General features: G+C 47.8%; 1 protein-coding gene across 4 annotated transcripts; it reads right to left on the bottom strand.

The window, feature by feature from the left end:
• Positions 1–3,668: 3,668 nt before the first annotated feature.
• On the bottom strand, positions 3,669–14,531 carry LOC121301904 (thyroid hormone receptor alpha-like). 4 transcript variants are annotated; one of them, XM_041231618.1, is made up of 9 exons: positions 14,081–14,531; positions 9,051–9,298; positions 8,731–8,783; positions 8,282–8,403; positions 7,734–7,881; positions 6,345–6,550; positions 5,871–6,059; positions 5,103–5,361; positions 3,669–4,862 (listed from the first exon to the last, which is right to left on the bottom strand). In XM_041231618.1, exons 2-9 carry the CDS (start codon positions 9,104–9,106, stop codon positions 4,612–4,614), a joined length of 1,284 nt encoding a protein of 427 aa, XP_041087552.1. In that variant the 5' UTR covers positions 9,107–9,298; positions 14,081–14,531; the 3' UTR covers positions 3,669–4,611. The 4 variants fall into 4 exon arrangements, with proteins under 4 accessions (XP_041087552.1, XP_041087551.1, XP_041087553.1 ...); XM_041231617.1 differs by having other exon boundaries at positions 9,051–9,295; XM_041231619.1 differs by having other exon boundaries at positions 8,282–8,382; positions 9,051–9,295.
• Positions 14,532–15,292: the final 761 nt, after the last annotated feature.

Below are 15,292 nucleotides of genomic sequence, written 5' to 3'. Positions count from 1 at the left end.
GAGGCTGGCGAGACACGAAATGATCATTCAAGCCTTTGGAAAAGAAGATGCAAATAAATGAGTTGTTTTACCCCAGGGTTCACTGTTTACAAAGCATGCGCAAAAGCGCCCTCTGGCCACAGCATCGCATTTGATTTTGAATTTAGCGACTTTCCTCGATGAAACCAAGTCCGCGTCTGGTCGACTTCTGCTTTTTATCAACTCTTGAGGACGCCTGATTTTTAGTCACGTGCTTTTTATTAAATTCTGTAAGGGGTCAGATAAGCCACTTACTCTACAGTGACCTCCAGTGGACAGAGGTCGGTACTGCACCGCCAAAAGTCCTTAAAACTTCAGACAATTCATATTTCTGCCTCTCTCTCTCTCGCTCCTATTCACTCTCTCTCTCCCTCCCTCTCTCTCCCGCTCTCTCTCTCTCTATCTCCCTCTCTCTCCCCCCCTCTCTCTCTCTCTCCCTCTCTCTCTTCCCCCCTCTCTCTCCCTCTCTCTCTCCCCCCCTCTCTCCCTCTCCCCCCCCCCCCACTCTCTCTCCCCCCCTCTTTCTCTCTCTCTCTCCCCTCTCCCCCCTCTCTCTCTCTTCGATTCTCTCTCTCTCGGTCTCTCTCCACACCCCCCCCCCTCTATCCCCCACTCCTATCCCACCCTCTTCTCTCTCTCTCTCTCGTTGCCGTGGCTTGACACTTGTTGTGAGAGAAGGAGACGGAAATGGTGCCATTATAACCTGTCCTGCCTGAGAGACTACCCTTCGCTGCCACGTTCTGGGTGTTGGTTGAAATCTGCGCGCAATGAGTGGGACCCTCGAGTCTGCAGTGCCTCGCCTCGCAGCGTTCTTCCAGGGGGGGGTTCACAGCCAGGACACTCAGAAAGTGTCACGTCTCTGCCCCCACCCCACCCGCCTTCAACAATTTAACTGCCGCAGCGACGGGCACTGCCACCCGTTCATAAATGTTTCCGATTCATATTTCACACGCATTTCCTTTGCATGCCTGTCTCTCTCAATCTGAGTATTTTCCTCTCTCTCTTTTCCTTTATTTCTTTTTTTAAAGTTGGTTCTCGCAGCGGCTCGGCTGCTTCTCTGCGCTGACAGACAGACGTCACGAGTTTGTTTGTTTCCAGTGCCGTCCTCTGCTCTGGGATCGCATTGCAGCTGTTGATTCTGAAAATTAGGCTAAACTGCAGTGTTTTAATTTGGCCGCCAGAGGTCTCCATGGAACCGGAGTTTCGAAACACGCAGGGCAGTAAATTTAATTTCAAACTCAACACCTACAATCTGCGACCGGACATTATATACAGAGCATCAAAAGAAACCTATCACAATTATAACACATTTGTTTTCGAAAAAAATACGGTATATAAATGATTGGTTTCTTTTTAATCCCTCAATCATTCGCCCTTGATCATGGCACGCTTGAGTGACTATGACTGAAGCAGACTGGACACTGCATATGGAGTGATTGCAGCTGTTGAATTGCAAGCTTGAATAAAATCAATAAAGAAAATCACAGAAAAACAATATGCCACGTCTGTCAGAGGGCAGCGCCTTCGTGCGATCGGCATGTTGGAGGCTGGAATGGGGCAGCGGACTGTGGACCTTAGAAATATCTTCCTTTCAAATCCTTCCTTTAAACCCTGAAGTCTGATTATATATCTATCTATATAGATGAGAGCACCGCATTCTGAATGTAATTTAGAGACAGCGATAAAGCCATTCATTACTGTGAGTGAGGAAGTGTATCCAAACTCATTCAAAACAAAGAAACCAAGATTAGACTGTCTGCCTTTGAAACGGCGCCCTTCTGTACCTCTAGAGAGAAATACATTGCACAGCAATTTATAAACCGTACTCAAGATTTACAGAGTAAAGAAAAAAGTGTTGATGTGTGCCAGAGTATTTAACAAATAAATACACTGATTTTGGACTTCGCGAGTCCTAAGAATAACCCAGCGTTTCACCTGACTGGCATCGCTGCCGGGTTCTCTCCGCAGCGGTTGCTTTGCTATGGAAGTTGCTGCAGCCCAGTGTGATGCAGGCCTACCCCAGGCCTGAGACGGCACTGAGCATGGCAGAGAAGGAAGCCAGCACGCACACGCAAACACAGACACGCACACAGGGTTCTTTTTCAATTGCATTTATAGAAATATATATCAATATATATTTTGTACATTATTTTTTGTTTCTAGTTGGCTTGGATCGGGTTATTATCCAGGAGATGCAGCAAGCCACGTGAGGATGCACCGTGGATAACGTGGCAGACTGCAGACAGTGATGCAGCTCACCGCATGGTCTTCATATCGTTTGAAACTTTACATCTGCATCAAAAATCATTGTCAAGGAATCCCCCCCTAACCCTAATCCTACCCCTACCCCCTTACCGCCTATCCCCTACCCCTAATCCCTACCCCCTAATTCTACACCCTATCCTACCCTTAACCCGTACCCCTACCCCCTATCCCCTTACTGCCTAAACCTAAACGATACCCCTTACCGCCTAACCCCCTGCCCCCTAACCCTACCCCTATCCTACCCTTAACCATACCCCTACCCACCCCCCCTACCCCTACTCCCTACCCCTAACCGATAACCTGTACCGCTAACCCCTACCCCCTAAACCCTAACCGCTAACCCCTACCCCCTACCTGCTAACCCATAACCGCTAACCCCTACCCCTAAACCCTAATCCCTAGCCCCTAACCGCTAACCCCTACCCCCTACCTTTAACCCCTAACAGCTAACTGCTAACCCCTACCCCTATCCTACCCCTAACCCTTACCCATACCTGTAAGCACTACCCCTACCCCCTATCCCCTAAGCACTGCCCATACCCCTAACCGCTACCCCCTACCCCCTAACCTAAGGCTGTCTGTACCAGTGTGGAGGCCATATCTCAGTCTGCTGCTGTTGAGCTGTGATATAACCACAGCCACTGGGGGGGGGACATCTGCTTGCACCTACACACACACATTGAGCCCCCCGTCCCCCGTTACAATGCCCCATCCAAATCAAATAACATTGAGGTAATCATATCTAACAATGCATCAGTCCGGAAAGGAGAACTGCATCGTACTGGAACATAAAAAACCAAACATCATTTCTAAAGCACAATAAACGAGAGGTTTTCTGTTACAGGATTGTGAAGGAATTGCTACTGTAAGAGACTGAAGACCTTGCACAGAAAAAACAGAGCAAAGCAAATAGCAACCAAGACTATATCAGCGGCCTTACCCCCCCTTGAGACCCCCCCGTGAACGCTACTCTCAGGCTCCTCCCTTTCCTGCCCCTCAGTTAACCCCCGAGGGTCAGCCTCCAGCCTGTATTTCCTGTCTCAACGTCCTCAGCCTCTCACAGTGGTTACAGCAGGATGCATACTCATCCACACAGAGACAGACCGCTGCCCTCACAAGTGTGTACCACTGTCTTTTCTTTACATCCTTGGCCAATAAAAAAACAAAGCCCTTCAAAATAAAGCCCGTATTTCCTGCGAGTGTTGCGTGAGGTATGTGGTTTGTGTGACTCAGTCAGCGTAAACGTTTCCTTTCAGTTTGATTTCATTAGGTTTTTCTGGTTGTGTGTGTTTATAGATAGATTATATATATATATATATATATATATAATATATATATAAATTTGACGAGACTACTCTGATGGACATTAAGCAGAATACGGATTTCCAAAAAAAATGAAATATTAAAAACACAAAAAAAAGATGCTTTTACCAATACAATCTGGAAGTGAACGCTAAGATTGATCTCGACTAAATGTAGACCAAAAAGCAGCTTTGCAAATCCCTTAAAAGTCATGAGGGATGTTCTAAGTGCAGAGAGACAGCTCACAAGGGCAGAGAAAACTCCCCCCCCCTCCTCACCTCCCCTCGTGCCCCCTCCCCTCAATCTGCACCAATGCAATGCAGTCTCTTTCTCTTTTTGGCCAATCTTTAATCTTACAGCCCCCCAAAAGATGAACGCACGGCGATCGCATCTTGAGAGTCTGTAGGAGGGGATACACTCCCAGGGTTACACAGGCTGGGATTAACATCGGGATTAACTCTGCATCCTTTTTATTTTACTTGAAAGACGGCTGGGATTGTAAATGCTGTAGATTCTTCTAAAGCTGGATTGGGGCTTGGTTCCAGGAGGCTGTAGGTTTTCGGGGATTTGCACAGCACACTAGGGGAGACTTGGGGGTTTGATACAGCAAACCTCAAACTAGGTCTCTGGATGGTCTCCTGGAACCAGCTTTCAAGCCACAGCTCCTGGAAAAGCAGCTCCATGTTCCCTGCTCAGCTGAAGGTAGCTCGGTTTATTCAGGACTCCTCTCTGGTTTAGTGATGTGAAACTAATCCAGTGAAAGAATATGAGACATGAAGGCGAGTCGGTAATCCATCGGACCGCAGAACAGAAGCACTGTGGTCTGAAGAGCCGTCTGTCAGGTCAGGCTTTAGAGGAATCCAGTATTAGTACAGAATTCAGCACTGGTGGGACCTGGGAGCTGGGACATTTCAGTATTAGGATGGTTAAGGCGCTTTGTAATTCTCTCTCTTGCTCTCGCTCTCTCCCTCGCTCTCTCTTTCTCGTTCTAACATCTGGAGAAAAACTCCATGCCCCTCCCCGGATCTAGGCGTCCTGGTCCTCAAACACCTCCAGGAAGAGTGGGGGGAACATTTCCGTGGGACACTCCACCTTCATGTGCAGGAAGCGGCTGGCATGACACGCCCCGATCATGCGCAGGTCCGTCACCTTCATCAGCAGCTTGGGCCAGAAGTGAGGGAGGCTGTGCTTGCGGTAGTTGATGTAGTGTTCGAACGCCAGCAGGTACCTCTCCTGGCACTTCTCTATCTTATCCACGCAGAGCAGCCCCGACCGGTCTGGGAGAGAGGGAGAGGGAGAGAGATAGAGAGGGAGAGGGGGAGAGGGAGAGGGAGAGAGAGGGAGAGAGAGAGAGAGGTTTAATTCATAACTATAATGATCACTCAACAGCTCTCTCCCGAACCCTCACCCCCCCCCACCTCTACCCACCCACCACTCCACGCCCCTCCACCCCCTCCACCCCCTCCACTTCTCCATCACCCCCCCCAGACCCCTCACCTGTTTGGGCAGCCCTTCACCTGAGCTCATGAGCAGGACGGCCTGCAGCAGTGCCACCTCCGCGTCGTCCAGGCTGAACTGCGCCAGGCTCTTGCCCAGGTCGAAGATGGCGTCTGAGACGACCCCCAGCCCCCCGTTCTTCAGCTGCTCGCGCTTCACGGCCATCTCCCCGCTGAGTGTGAGGGTCTCGCTGTCAGGGTCGTAGCGCACGGCCGCCCGCAGCGACATGATCTCCATGCAGCAGCCCTTCAGCAGGATGATCTGGTCTTCACAAGGCAGCTGCAAGGAGACCGGGCTGTCAGAGACACGCTACGCTGCCACACACTGTGAAAGCGCGGCTAGCGTTTTAATAATTACATTCCAGCTCCATTTGATAAATCACTGCAGGACTGCACAGCGTTTTAACCCTATAGAATGAACTCATGTTGCTTCATGAAGTCAAATGAAACCTGCTCAATAATGTTACCATATTGAATCACACACCGCTTTGGAGTTTTCCATATAAACTGAAAAACTGACAAAATCTAACAAGAAATACTGTAGAACAATTACAGCACCTGGTAGACTTCTGCCATATAATTTTGTAGTTTCTTTGATTACATGATGATAAATAAAAGATCTAAAAAATATGTATTATATATATATATATATATATATATATATATATATATATATATATATATATATATATATATATATAGCACATAATATAAAAATTATATATATGTACTATATAATATATAGGCACACCATGTGGCGTACGATCATAAAAGACATGGACAACTAACCAGGGACACTGAACCCCAAACCCCGAACCCCGAACCTCGAACCTCGGAGAACATGGGCAGTTTTTTGGCGAAGTCGACGACGCGTGTGATGGCTGGGGTGATTATCTTGGTGAACTCGCTGAAGGCCTCCAGGTCAACCTTGTCTCCGTCCGATGCAGCAGTGACCGGGGACTGACCGATGTCCTCGGGCTGAGGGGGACAGGGGAGAGGGATGACAAAACTAGAAATGGAGAAGAGGGTGTCATGTCACAGGTTTCTCAGTGGGAGATGACAGGGTGCTAACTCAGGGGACGAGAGGGAGGGAGAGGAAGAGGGAGGGAGAAGAAGAGGGAGAGGGAGGGAAGGAGAGGGGGAGAGGGGGAGAGGGAGAGAGAAGGAGGGGAGAGGCAGAGGGAGGGAGAGGGGAGGGGGAGAGAGAGGGAAGGAGAGGGAGAGAGGAGGGGGAGAGAGGTGGAGAGAGAGGCTCAGACTGACCAGGAACTTGCGCTTCTGTTTCCAGTGGGATCCCTGTGCGTTGGTGTGCTGGTGAGCCTCGGTCACCATGGCGATTAGCTCCCACTCCTGGGCCGTGGGCTGGGGCCGGTCCTGCAGGGTCTGCAGCGTCTCCTTCTTCCTCCGGCGCTCGCGATTCTCCTCGATGAGATGCCGCTTCGCCACGCGCTTCGAGTCGTCCAGCACCACTGCCAAGGGGGAACAGGAAGAGAACAAGTGTGCGTTAGTGTGTGTGTCACAGTGTGCGTTACAGTGCGTTATGGGGTGCAGTGCATGTGTTACGCTGTGTGTTACAGTGTGTGTGTTACAGGGTCTGTTACAGTGTGTGTTACACTGTGTGTTACAGTGTGTGTGTTACACTGTGTGTTACAGTGTGTGTGTCACAGTGTGCGTTACGGAGTGTGTTACAGTGCGTTATGGGGTGCAGTGCATGTGTTACGCTGTGTGTTACAGTGTGTGTGTTACAGGGTCTGTTACAGTGTGTGTGTTACACTGTGTGTTACAGTGTGTGTGTTACACTGTGTGTTACAGTGTGTGTGTCACAGTGTGCGTTACGGAGTGTGTTACAGTGTGTGTGCATGTGTTACGCTGTGTGTTACAGTGTGTGTGTTACAGTGTGTGTTACAGTGTGTGTGTTACACTGTGTGTTACAGTGTGTGTGTCACAGTGTGCGTTACGGAGTGTGTTACAGTGCGTTATGGGGTGCAGTGCATGTGTTACGCTGTGTGTTACAGTGTGTGTGTTACAGGGTCTGTTACAGTGTGTGTGTTACACTGTGTGTTACAGTGTGTGTGTTACACTGTGTGTTACAGTGTGTGTGTCACAGTGTGCGTTACGGAGTGTGTTACAGTGCGTTATGGGTGTGTTACAGTGTGTGTGTTACAGGGTCTGTTACAGTGTGTGTGTTACACTGTGTGTTACAGTGTGTGTGTTACACTGTGTGTTACAGTGTGTGTTACAGTGTGTGTTACAGTGTGTGTTACAGTGTGTGTGTCACAGTGTGTGTTACACTGTGTGTTACAGTGTGTGTGTTACAGGGTCTGTTACAGTGTGTGTGTTACACTGTGTGTTACAGTGTGTGTGTTACACTGTGTGTTACAGTGTGTGTGTCACAGTGTGCGTTACGGAGTGCGTTATGGGGTGCAGTGCATGTGTTACGCTGTGTGTTACAGTGTGTGTGTTACAGGGTCTGTTACAGTGTGTGTGTTACACTGTGTGTTACGTTGTGTGTTACAGTGCGTTATGGGATGCGGTGCATGTGTTACAGTGTGGGTTTCAGGGTGTGTTACAGAGTGTGTTACAGTGTGTGTGTTACGCTGTGAGTTACAGGGTGTGCTCCAGTGTGTATTATGGGGTGTTAGTGTCACTCACAGTCCACGGCCATGCCCACAGCGATACACTTGTTAAAGCGGCACAGCTGGCACTGGTTGCGCGTGATCTTGTCGATGATGCAGCTGCCATCGTACTTGCACGAGAAGGTGGGGTGCAGGTTCTTCTGGATCGTGCGCCGAAAAAAACCCTGGGGGGGAGCGACAGGCAGACCGACCGTGAGCACAGCGTCCGAGCCGGGCTGCACCAACACTAAGAGCCACGCCACATGCGACGTGCACCCATACCTTAGACTGTGTGTAAAAATCTATACTCTATATTAGTAATGCCGGGATGGAAATAAGACTCCCAATTCCATAGGCAGTATCACCCATTCCTGGTTTTACTACAGGCTTGTTTAGTTTTAATACACATCTACAATAAGTTAACGCACTGTGCTTCTAAACCACGACTACAGAGACTGGCAGTGTTACAAAACGCATTAAAAACCTCAAATGGGACAGTGAAGGGTTATATTGTCGAGCTCGAGGAACCACATAGGGCTCGGGAGCGTCAGCGTGGTGCGTGTGCGTGTGCGTGTGCGTGTGTACCTTGCAGCCCTCGCAGGTGATGCAGCGGTAGTGGTATCCAGTGGCCTTGTCTCTGCACACCACGCATGGTTCGTCCTTCTCCAGGTAGCTGGGGGTGTACCCTGAAACAGAGAGGTTCAGCGCTGGGGGGGGGGGGGGGCACCAGCCAACCGGGGCACTCGTGTTACCAGAGGAGTCAACAGCAGAACAACACAAACATAAACACAGCAACAAGCACCACTAACCCTACGATGAGAAACCAGGGCTGGACACACCCCCCAGGGCTGGACACACCCCCCAGGGCTGGACACACCCAGGAGTGTGAACTACCAGGGCCATGATAAAATGGGTGGCAAGTTTTTATCACATGCTTGGGCAGTCCCTCCGTTTTTTTCCCAGTGATCAGAAACCAAATGCAAGCACAGTAACAATAAAAATGAGGGTGAGGCTTCATTCCTTCACAGACATACCACTCATAGGGCACTGACTGATCCGCCTTCTCCTGTTCGGAGCATTGAGACACCTGGAGAGAGCGAGGGAGGAGGAGGAGGAGAAGGAGGAGGGAGGGAGGGAAACAGAAAGATAGCGTTAGCCAGAGAGATCCAGACGGGAGGTTTTGAAAGAGACCTGTGGTAAAGGCTGCATTAAAATGAACTTAAACGCATGACTTCAAAGTTTAATTTCCTTTATCTAAAGTCCTTTATTTCTGCAACACCCCTAACCCTTACCCCCCCTCTCCTTAGACAATAGAAGGTGTCTATTTTAAGGTCCTTAAAGTGGGCGGGCTCACCTTTTCTCTTCTCCCTCTGATTGGTTAGGATTTGGCTCTTTGGGCATGTGTTCCATTCACCTCAATTCCATCCAGCAGCCAATCATGTGTGACTGAGGCAGGCCCCACCCTCCTATGCGGGCTTGGCATTCGTGGGTTTTGATTGGTTGAGGTGCAGCGTCTGCACTGCTGTGGGGGTTACCAGGGCAACACCACCAGGTGACATCAGAGACACGCCCACACTCTTACTGGCTAATGGAACGCAGCTGCTTCAGAAAAAAAAGGTATGTTAGGTATTGATTTAGTTTGAATATTAGTTAACTACTGTAACTCAAGTAAGAGTCACTGTCCCTCAGCTCTATCCACTACAGCCACGCTGCCTCCCTCCCAGTCCCTCAGCTCTATCCACTACAGCCACGCTGCCTCCCTCCCAGTCCCTCAGCTCTATCCACTACAGCCACGCTGCCTCCCTCCCAGTCCCTCAGCTCTATCCACTACAGCCACGCTGCCTCCCTCCAGTCCCTCAGCTCTATCCACTACAGCCACGCTGCCTCCCTCCCAGTCCCTAAGCTCTATCCACTACAGCCATGCTAGTGAGGGGTGTTCAGTTGAAAGGACCCCTGTGCTCCATGCAAAGGGCAGGCGTGTCTTTGTTTTGCTCACTCTGTCACTGAGAGGTACACGATGTACAGATAGGGTTAGGGTTAGGGTTTTTTTTTTGTCTTTGTTTTGCTCACTCTGCCACTGAGAGGTACACGATGTACAGATAGGGTTAGGTTTAGGGGTTTTTTTTTGTCTTTGTTTTGCTCACTCGGTCACTGAGAGGTACACAATGTACAGAAAGGCCCTGCAGTGTTGTTTGTGGTTTCCTCTTCCTCTTCCTTTCTCTCTGATTTTGTGTAGATTGCAACGCTGGTGTCTCACCCCTGCACAGTCCTCCACAGGTCTGATGTTTCATGTGGGCGAGTCATCTCTCAGCGCACGATGCTGTATGTTGGGCAGAGTGAGTTCTAGCATGGCAGAGCACTGTGCAGTGAGTTCTAGCATGGCAGAGCACTGTGCAGTGAGTTCTAGCATGGCAGAGCACTGTGCAGTGAGTTCTAGCATGGCAGAGCACTGTGCAGTGAGTTCTAGCATGGCAGAGCACTGTGCAGTGAGTTCTAGCATGGCAGAGCACTGTGCAGTGAGTTCTAGCATGGCAGAGCACTGTGCAGTGAGTTCTAGCATGGCAGAGCACTGTGCAGTGAGTTCTAGCATGGCAGATCACTGTAGAGTAGGGCAGTATATGAAGAGTATTGTAGTATTGCAGAGTATTGCAGAGTAAGGCAGGCTTTAGTAGTGTTTGGGAATATCTATCCACCCCCCCCCCCCTTTTCCATTTTATTTTTCATATTGTTGCTCTACTTGTCTAGCAGCTGCAGCGTCTAACCCATGTGGGAGAGCAGGTTTGTAGAAAGCAGGCTGACTTATGCTTCCCATTGCTTTACTATACCGCTCTGTGCTTTACAATGCTTCCCTATGCTTTACCAGACCTCTCTGTGCTTCACCATGCTGTCACTGCGCTGTATTACATTGTGCTGTATTACATTGTGCTGTATTACACTGTGCTGTGCTTTTACTGTGGGAAACTTTTAGCAGGGTTAGTTTACCCTTTTTTTTTTTTTTTTTTTTTTTAGGTAAAGCATTTTTACAAACATGGTAACCGCTGGTAAAAGTGCAGTATAACCACGAGCAAAGCCTCGTATTATTATTCTAGACACCCTGTGTTTCACACATGAAGCCGTCCTCTTTCACCTCAATAACAGACACACCACTGCTCACTAGTTACAACAACAACACTCCTGAACTGCAGTAACCCCTCCCCCCGTCGGCCCCCCCTCGATCTCCAGGCAGCCTGCCAGCACTTTACCCCCCAGTATCACCGCAGCGTAAAATCGAAACACTGCGTGATGGATAAGCAGCAGCGCTCCGGTCTCTCTGCACTGCCGGAAACAGCTGCTGTCATCGTCACCGTCAATCGAGAGTGATAATACATAGGTGCAAACACAAAAGAACAAAGTGTCCTGCCCTTGCCAGCCCGCTTCCTTCCACAATGAGCAGTGTAACCACTGAACTACACGCCTGTGCTTCTCTGTGCCTTCACTGGCCTTTCTTACACTCTGCTGTCTCTTAATCGCTATTGATTTCTACCTGGACAGACAAGTGGCTGTCGCTCTGGACTGCTAAACCAGTCCTGTTTTAGAGGGTGCTACAAATACACAAGCGTGACTCAATACACAAGCGTTTCTACCAGCACAGATCTGTCTTCAGTGTACTGCTCAATGCACACTGCTTTTCAAACGTTTAAAAAAAGAAAACAAGAGGTCATTTTTCAGTTGAGTAATTATCGATATGACTGTGAGAGTGGATTACCATTCTAGCACCACTGCCCTCTTTTATAATACAAAACTGAAGCACAGAGAGGCCATTGGCTTCACAATGCTTTATTACACTGGCCGGTGCTTTTACTGTGGGAAAGTTTAATAAGGGTTATTTTACCAGACCTCTCTGTGCTTTATAATGCTTCCCTGTGCTTTACCAGACCTCTCTGTGCTTTACAATGCTTCCCTATGCTTTACCAGACCTCTCTGTGCTTTACAATGCTTCCCTGTGCTTTACCAGACCTCTCTGTGCTTTACAATGCTTCCCTATGCTTTACCAGACCTCTCTGTGCTTTACAATGCTCCCCTATGCTTTACCAGACATCTCTGTGCTTTACAATGCTTCCCTATGCTTTACCAGACCTCTCTGTGCTTTGCAATGCTTCCCTGTGCTTTGCCACGCTGTATTACACTGTGGGACACCTCTAGGGGAGAGCTCTGTGTTGGTTTGTCCTGCACTGCGCCCAGGAGTCAGTACCTCCAGGCCCGGAAGCCAGTTCTTCATGTAAAGAAGTTCTGCGTAACCATGCAGGTCACCTGCGTGAACCTGCTCGGGGCAGGGGAGTGCAGCGGTAACCATGGCAAAAACGCAGCAAAATGACAACAAAGGAGAGTACGGTACATGTTCCGTAGAGAACCAAAATATAATTAAAATTAAGCCATCACAAAAAATATAAAAAATAAATAAATAAAATTACTCCAGGTTTTAAAAACACAAAAAAACCTGGCAGCGTTTTGAAGGCAAATGTAGATGTGACCTCGCCGCGCACGCACTCTTACCCCGGTCAGAATAAAAGCAGTAAAAAAAACACAACCCTCGTGTTTCTATGTAGCCTGGATGCATTTCTGTGATCCATTTTCAACACAATACTGTCCGTTCCCCTAACCCCTGCCCTCTCTCTACCGCCACCATCCTGCCAGACAGTGCTGCACAGCACAGCACAGCCTCTGCAACTGCTTCAAAACGTTACTTTCAGTATTTAATTGCAATACATTGGAAAGAAAGAAAGAAAGAACACGTGATCGAGAACCAGGTATCCACACGTGTTACTGAACAGAAAACACGCACATATTGATCTTTAAAATCTGCTAAAATTAAAGTCAAATTCGTGTCAATCTATATATATAAAAGTAAATTATGCGGTGGTCTCTTATCCTATTGTGTGTGTCTCCTGTGCTGTTTTTACAGTGAGCGTGTTCACATAACCAAACACTCATTCAAACATACATTCAAACACACTCATTCAAACACACTGCTTCAATCACTCATTCAAACACACATTCAAACACACTGCTTCAATCACTCACTCAAAACACACATTCAATGCACACTCATTCAAACACACATTCAAACACACTTCAAACACTGCTTCAATCACTCATTCAAACACACATTCAAGCACACTGCTTCAATCACTCATTCAATCACACAAACACACTGCTTCAATCACTCATTCAAACACACATTCAAACACACTGCTTCAATCACTCATTCAAACACACATTCAAGCACACTGCTTCAATCACTCATTCAAACACACATTCAAACACACTGCTTCAATCACTCATTCAAACACACATTCAAACACACTCATTCAAACACACTGCTTCAATCACTCATTCAAACACTCATTCAAACACACTGCTTCAATCACTCATTCAATCACTCATTCAAACACACATTCAAACACACTGCTTCAATCACTCATTCAAACACACATTCAAGCACACTGCTTCAATCACTCATTCAATCACTCATTCAAGCACACTGCTTCAATCACTCATTCAATCACTCATTCAAACACACTGCTTCAATCACTCATTCATTCAAACACACTCATTCAAGCACACTGCTTCAATCACTCATTCAAACACACATTCAAACACACTGCTTCAATCACTCATTCAAACACACTCATTCAAACACACTGCTTCAATCACTCATTCAATCACTCATTCAAACACACTGCTTCAATCACTCATTCAATCACTCATTCAAACACACTGCTTCAATCACTCATTCAAACACACTCATTCAAACACACTGCTTCAATCACTCATTCATTCAAACACACTCATTCAAACACACTGCTTCAATCACTCATTCAATCACTCATTCAAGCACACTGCTTCAATCACTCATTCAATCACTCATTCAAACACACTGCTTCAATCACTCATTCATTCACTCATTCAAACACACTGCTTCAATCACACACTGCACTCATTCAAACACACTGCTTCAATCACTCATTCAATCACTCATTCAAACACACTGCTTCAATCACTCATTCAAACACTCATTCAATCACTCATTCAAACACACATTCAAACACACTGCTTCAATCACTCATTCATTCAAACACACTCACACACACACACTGCCGTCCTGGGCTTCAAAAACAAACAAGCAGCGCATTTCTGAGCAGATCCCTGCACAGGGCAGCGCACGGGCCCACGTGACAGTATTACTGATACACGGGCGGAGTGGGCGTGCCTGGACCGTCAAACCCCTCGTGCATCTCGTGACGCCACTTTAGCAAACTCTTACTTATTTTAACGCCCAGTAAAAGCTGGTTTTATTTCTAAATGTTCCCACTTATTATTATTGTATTGCAATAGCGCACTTACGTGGCTAGCGTGTCCTCGCTGTAGCACGGGTGAGAAATCGGCTTGTTTTTACAGGAGAAAGCAGAGTTTGGAGATTGAACCGTCGCTGATCGAAGTTCCCTGATCCAGTCACGACTGGGTTACGAGTAATAATAATAATAATAATAATAATAATAATAGCGTCGTGATATGAAATCCGACACCTTGTTTGTTTGTTCTGGTTTTGTTTGCGTTTAACTGAGGTTGACGGGTTTTGTTGTTGTTGTTGTTGTTTGAGATGAAAAACAGAAAGTCGTCCGCTTGTTTTTTTTATAGTCCCTCTGCAGACGGAATCAGTTCAGCTGAAATGTGGAGGCGAGCGCTCCTCTCCTCCTCTCCTCCTCTCCTCCCTCCCTCCGCCTCTCTCTGTACAGTATGTCGTTTACTGTAATACAATTCGCCACTGCCCCCTGCCGGCTGTTGTGTGTGTTGACACGGGGTGCTTGGTAACCTGTCTGTGCTTTACAATGCTTCCCTATGCTTTATTACACTGTGCTGTTTTTTTAGTGCAGGAAATTTTACAAGGGTAATAATTTTCAGTACACGTGTGTGTCTGTCTCAGTGGTGTGTGTGTGTGTGTCTCAGTGTGTGTGTGTCTCAGTGTGTGTGTGTGTCTCAGTGTGTGTGTGTGTGTGTGTGTGTCTCAGTGTGTGTGTGTGTGTGTGTGTGTGTGTCTCAGTGTGTGTGTGTGTCTCAGTGTGTGTGTGTCTCAGTGTGTGTGTGTCAGTGTGTGTGTGTGTGTGTGTGTGTGTGTGTGTGTCTCAGTGTGTGTGTGTGTGTGTGTGTGTGTGTGTGTGTGTGTGTCTCTCAGTGTGTGTGTGTGTGTGTGTGTGTGTGTGTGTGTGTGTGTGTGTGTGTGTGTCAGTGTCCACACAACACCCAGTCACACACATACAGCACACACACAACCAACACACAGGTCCGTGTATCAGTGTGTGTTGATGTCTGTGTGTGTTGTGGTGCAGAGTGTGGTGTAGTCTCAGTGTGTGTGTGTGTGTCTCAGTGTGTGTGTCTCAGTGTGTGTGTGTGTCTCAGTGTGTGTGTGTGTGTGTGTGTGTGTGTGTCTCAGTGTGTGTGTTGTGTGTCTCAGTGGGTGTGGTGTCACAGTCACACAACAGTGTATGTCTCAGCTGTGTGTGTGTGTGTGTCAGTGTGTGTGTGTGTGTGTGTGTGTCTGTGTGTGTGTCAGTGTGT

This window comes from Polyodon spathula, chromosome 28, assembly GCF_017654505.1.
Source record: "Polyodon spathula isolate WHYD16114869_AA chromosome 28, ASM1765450v1, whole genome shotgun sequence".
Taxonomy (NCBI): domain Eukaryota; kingdom Metazoa; phylum Chordata; class Actinopteri; order Acipenseriformes; family Polyodontidae; genus Polyodon; species Polyodon spathula.
Note: the sequence above shows the minus strand (reverse complement) of the source record. Positions and strands in the feature narration are given on the sequence as shown.